The sequence below is a fragment of the Pinus tabuliformis genome, chromosome X (genome assembly GCF_031772625.1).
Source record: "Pinus tabuliformis cultivar Carrire ecotype Pingquan chromosome X, CPIR1, whole genome shotgun sequence".
Lineage (NCBI taxonomy): Eukaryota > Viridiplantae > Streptophyta > Pinopsida > Pinales > Pinaceae > Pinus > Pinus tabuliformis.
In genome coordinates this window covers 318,511,814-318,517,813 of record NC_142308.1, presented here as the reverse complement: position 1 = coordinate 318,517,813, position 6,000 = coordinate 318,511,814, and the positions used below count along the sequence as shown (strand labels likewise).

Here is a 6,000-nt window from a genome sequence, read left to right as displayed (position 1 = left end):
ATACGACGAGTCAAAACCATGAGTTTTATTAATACCATCTATCTAATACTACGGCTACGGCCCATTTGCAATTAACTGTGGTCCCGTCATTAATTTCGGGTTAACCACTTACAAAATATATGGGCTTTATTGACTCTTTGACTATGACGTGATCCCAAGACATAAATAAGGGGGTTAGGGTGGGACCCTAACAGAAAAATCAAATTTCTTCAGCTCTTAGAATCTCCATATTAACTCCTAGATAAGGCTGGGGGGGAGCGAACTAACATTCATTCAATGTAGACAAATTCATTATCATATTACTCCATATTTTGTCAATTATCAATATGCATACATTTTCTCCATCGTCACATTAAAAAGAAATATAACCTCCATGATAACCTCCATGAAACACAAATGCCTACTTCATTTAAGATAAATCATATGGAAACAAATAAACCATCAAAGGAATGGAAAAGAATCAATAAAGTCAAAATTGGAGGATTAAAAAAATTCCACATCTTGCCATGATTGATTGTATCGATCTATAGAAATTGCACAAGAATACAACCAACACATCTTATTTATCCCCATCTTTTATAATGCCTGAATTGCCACACTTATTCTTCAAATCAATTCTTTTCCCCTCTGAATTGCCGCACTTATTCTTCAAATCAATTCCAAAGAGAGAAAGAACATTCTTCACTATTCTCATAAACAATTAACAACAATATCTCCAAGCAATGTCAACACCCTTCACTGAAACTGATCCTGAAATTGATATGAATAAAGCACTTTCAGTTCAACCCATACTACTTACATTATAGAACGAATCTTTAAGGCCTTCAGAAATGGAAAGTTTGCATGGTTGGGGAAACCTGATCCATAAACCCCCTTGTCTAGCATTGCAAAATTCAATGGAGGAACAAAGCTAGCAATGCTTCCTTGTTGTCGGCATATTAGTTCTGCCTCATTCATCAATCGAGATCTACCTGCAGCCACTCCATCGCTTCGTTTCAACTGCAATTTCATACTAGATGGCATCTTCACACAATTTCAGTTCATGGGTAACATAATTTCTAGCTATTGTTCCACCCACTATCCATTGATTCCCCAAAACTGATATTTTCATTTACCTGCAGATAAAGAGTATTACATACAAATCCACCATGATCCCCTTCTCTGAGGGAGGAGGATGCCCTTGGGCTCTGCTGCACCCTGTTGACATTGTAGTGATGGGGGATCATGGATTCCGTTTAAACCAAATATACTGAAAATTTATAACTCAACTAAGATCGAGACTCAACGAAAGTGAAGAAGTTATATTTAATATTAAACAGTAGATTACAAGTTACGTTCCACCCTGCACAATGTACCATTCATGTAGAAATTGAAACTGGCGGATGAGTGCATACGAAGCCCTCATGACATTTGATGACACCTACAGACCCATACTGGCTGAAGACTCTGCGATACTTACTCTAAATTGACATTACTATATATTCTAGTACTAGGACTCTTTTGCTTCACTAAGAATTACCTGTAAGAACTATCAACGGTAGAGCTTCCAAGAATGGTTAACAACGGTGAATCCGCCATCCACTACAAGGTTATGCCCGCTCACATATTTAGCCTCATCGCTGGCCAAGTACAGCCCCGCCTTCGCTACATCCTCTGCTTTAAGAGTCGCTCCCTGTAAATTGGCTACACTGTTTGCCAATGCCTCCACGGCGGCCTTCTCCTCTTCTGAAACAGCCGAAGCGTTGCCTTGTTTTAGGTACATGTTTACAAGGGCAGTGGCCACGGCATAAGGAGAAACAGCGTTCACTCTGATCCCGTATTTCCCGAGCTCAGCTGCTCCGTTCTTAGTCAGCCCTATGATCGCATGCTTCGAAGCTGTGTATGCGTATGGACAATGTCCTCCTATAACACTTGCAACGCTGGCAGTATTGATTATGGTTCCCTTCTTCCGCGGGATCATCACGCGGGCCGCGTGCTTAATGCCCAACATCACTCCTCTCACGTTTACCCTCATTACTCGATCGAATCGCTCCATTTTGTACTCTGCCACGCTTTCAGGCGCGAGGAATTCGATAGTTCCTGCGTTGTTATACATGATATCGAGTCGACCGTGTTTCTCCATGGCCAAATCCACCGCAGCGCTAATGTCTTCCTCTTTGGTCACATCACAGTGCACGTATGTTGCCGGAGGAGAAATGGATTCGGCCAAATTTTTGCCGGCTTCGTCTGCAATGTCTGCGATTATGACTTTGGCTCCATGCTTTGTGAAGAGCCGAACTATAGCATCTCCTATGCCCGCTGCTCCACCTGTTATTATTGCTACCTTGCCCTCCAATCTGGATTCAAACATCATTGCCGAGAATCACTGAGCAACATTCCCACTCTCCCCCAGCCACAAAATTAAAAAAAAAAATGCACACACAAAGTTTCAATAATTCTGAGACAAATAGATTTGAAACAAAAACCGAAAGAGCATTTCTGCTATGCTGTGATTACCGTCGCTCTGGACCATTAAATATTGGACTGCCAACATTAGAAGCCGCTGCACCAAGTTCTTCGTCAGACATGGCTGGGGAGCGAAATGGGCAGATCGATTACAGGGAGAAGTAATGTTTACTGATACTCAACTCAGCTATCCAAACTTAACCAAACTATGGTCAATTTTTTTATGATTAAAGTTTGCGATCTGAGAACTTAATGAGAACACGTATCCAACTGATTCACCACCCGTTCCAATTTTTGAATTAATCAAAAAGATAATTAAGAACCATATCCATGTGAATCAACCTCATTATTAACTTTTATGTAAAAGACAAATATGTTTGATTCTCTTTTATAATATTTTATTGGGAAGCAAAATAATGATTATAACTTTTTATTTTTATTTATGTAAAAGACAAATATGTTTGATTCTCTTTTATAATATTTTATTGGGAAGGAAAATAATGATTATAACTTTTTATTTTTATTTTCCTAGCTCCTGGAAATTTATTATAATTAAGTTGTAATTAAGTTGTTATATCAGCGGTGAGCACTGTTATCTTTGTTTGGTAATTGTGAATGTAGAATGACTCATCATTTTTAATAATAATAATATGTATTTTTAAGGTCACACTTATTCAAAGAAAATCATCACCTGAAATAACTCACTGTTACTCCTGTACTGGCAAGCTTTCATTCCTCGATGCCTTTGGGTTTTAAGTTGTTAACTTGTTTCCTTAGGGTTTCACTCTTGCTAAATGCCTTTGAGTTTTGGGTTGTTAACTTATTTCCCTACTTTCCAAAAAAATGAACACTTAACCCAGCAAAACAATTTTAAAATATATTTTAAAATATACTCCAAACCCATAAGTATAACTTTTTCTATACAATATTTTTTTTTACAAATTATTTTTTAAATAACAAATTTTATAAATTTAACTAAGAAATTAACCCATAAGTATAACTTTTTCTATACAGTTTTTTTTTTACAAATTATTTTTTAAATAATAAATTTTATAAATTTAACTAAAAGAATTTATGAGTATAACTTTTTCCATACAGATTTTTTTTTACAAATTATTTTTTAAATAATAAATTTTATAAACTTAATTTAAAAATTTATGAGTATAACTTTTTATAGACAATCATTTTTTTAATTATTTTTTAAGTAATAAATTTAAGAGAAATTTTTAATTATCAAATAAAATTTAATTTTTATAAATTATTTTATTGCAAAACAATCTTCTCATTAATCTTAAAAATTTATATTTAGTTTCCATTTCCAAAAAGCATTAAAATCTAAGAGGTACTTGACACTAACAGGTTGCTCTCTTTCCTCTCCTAACGTAGCTTCCAACCTTTCTTTATCTAACCCTAACGCACATGCGAATCCTTATTTGTCGCCTTCCAAGTCTATTTTTCATAATTCGTTTCTCTTCTTCCTCTCATTATAATAAAAGTCATAACATATCAACTTTTTATAAGAATATTTTATCAATCCCAATAAAATTCAGGTTTCTATTATTCAAGTTTTCAAGTTTTCATTATGTTTGGTAAAATTCTTTTTAGTAATATTATTATTATTATTATTCATTTTATTAATAATATTATATTTATAATAATAGAAATTTTATTATAATCAATTTTAATAATAATATTATTTATAATAACAGAAATTTTATTAATATTATTTATAATAAATTTATTTTGAATTATTTATACTAATAAATTATTTCTTTTTATTTTATTAATATTAATAATAGTTTTTGAGTTAAATTAATTATTATAATTTAACAATTAGTCAGCTTTTCTCTACATCTATTTATTTTGATGCCTAGATCAGGTTCATCATCTTGTCTTAAAGATGAATCACACTAGTTGGTTCGAAACACATTGACTAAATTTTCTCCTATGTGATTTTTATTAAAAGATTTTTTTTATCAAAAATAATAACTCTTAATTTTCATAATTTTTTGTTTTTAAAAAAAAATTGACTCTCCTCCTCAATTTAACAAAAGATACAAAGTAGCGTATCGTGACCACTTAGTTAAAATAGAGTGAATTTAACCAAATTCATGATAATAGAAATTACAAAACAACCAACTGTTTTGAAACACAAATCCTAAATCTCTTTGCTTTTGCTCGGATCTCAATATTTGCAAATTGCATAAGATTGCTTTTTTTTCAAAGTAAAAATACATTCTATAACTTTATATTCTACTTAAAATTTTAAGGGTAACATTTTTATATATTAAAAAATATGTAATTGATTTTTTAAATATCTCATTTAATTTTGTGTTAGGTATGGATTTTCATATATATTAATGTAGCCATATATAATTAAATCATTTTATATTATTGATTAATTGTAAATTAATTTTATATTATTTTTTAATTTAATATAATAATTATATTATTAAATTTTTAATTTAAAGAAAAATAACTTAAAAATATATCTAACAAGATATATATGTGCAGGAATATTAGCTACCTTCAAACATTATATACATTTATAAATCAGTTGTAACACTAAGAGTAATTTAATATTGGTTTACTAATTCCAAATTCCAAAGGTTTTGTGTCTTCAAAGATTATATAAATTTATAAATTAGTTGCAACACTAAGAGTAATTTAATATTAGTTTACTATTCCAAATTCCAAAGGTTTTGTCAATTGTAAATATAAAAAAAATAAGATAAAAAACTGTAAAAAATTGTCTAAAAATTTGTAAAAATTTGTCTAAATTTTTTTAGTCATTTAAAAAACTTTATATGAATTAAATTGGACATTATGCAAAATTTTTATATAATAATTCAGAATATGGATTTCATTTTTGCAAATCAAATATAATTTTTCATAATTTATATATTCATATAAAAATATTTTTTTTTAAATTATTTATTTATTTGGTAGTAAATACATGATCATCATATTAAATTTTTTAGTAAATGTAATATTAAATTTTTTATTAAATGTAATATTAAATTGTTAATTATTCACATAATTTTCCATATTAATTATTAATCTAAAATATTTGAATTAAATTTTAAATCAAAATTCACTTCTCCTGAAAAAAGACATTTATAAAACATTTAAATAATAATTAACATTAAAATTATAATAATTCCATTAAATGCATTGGTTTTTAATATTTTGACCCCAAACTTCAAACATATATTACTTTATGTTTTGAAAATGAACATTGACCAAGCTTTCATGGATAAATGGATAAATTGTTAATATTGATCGTGGCCCTTTCCGTTGTGGTTCTCAATCCTAGCCACTGTTAAGTGCAGAAAGTATGCCCATTTCATAAGACAAGACCATAACCCTCATGCCATTTTAGGTAATTATTCATTTGGATTTTTTTTTAAGACATTAACATTATATATATATATATATATATATATATTTATTTATTTATTTATAGTTTTATTTATTGATAGTTTTTTTATAAATTTTATGATTGAAATTTTATTAGTCTTTATAAAATAATTACGAAAATTTTCTTGCTAGAAT

General features: G+C 29.7%; 1 protein-coding gene across 2 annotated transcripts; it reads right to left on the bottom strand.

Moving 5' to 3' along the window:
* Positions 1-547: 547 nt before the first annotated feature.
* Positions 548-2,652, bottom strand: LOC149139719 (zerumbone synthase-like). Of its 2 annotated transcripts, XM_089447849.1 has the most exons (3): positions 2,497-2,652; positions 1,520-2,336; positions 548-1,197 (listed from the first exon to the last, which is right to left on the bottom strand). In XM_089447849.1, exons 1-2 carry the CDS (start codon positions 2,565-2,567, stop codon positions 1,532-1,534), a joined length of 876 nt encoding a protein of 291 aa, XP_089303975.1. In that variant the 5' UTR covers positions 2,568-2,652; the 3' UTR covers positions 548-1,197; positions 1,520-1,531. The 2 variants fall into 2 exon arrangements, with proteins under 2 accessions (XP_089303975.1, XP_089303974.1); XM_089447848.1 differs by lacking the exon at positions 548-1,197 and having other exon boundaries at positions 1,288-2,336.
* Between the last annotated feature and the right edge of the window lie 3,348 nt (positions 2,653-6,000).

What these genes read in the sequence shown, in the direction of transcription:
- LOC149139719 (XM_089447849.1), bottom strand. Translation starts at nt 2,567, where the DNA reads ATGTCTGACGAAGAACTTGGTGCAGCGGCTTCTAATGTTGGCAGTCCA. An exon ending in TTTAATGGTCCAGAGCGACG is followed by an intron (nt 2,337 to 2,496) that starts GTAATCACAGCA and finishes GTTTGAATCCAG; the next exon opens with ATTGGAGGGCAAGGTAGCAA.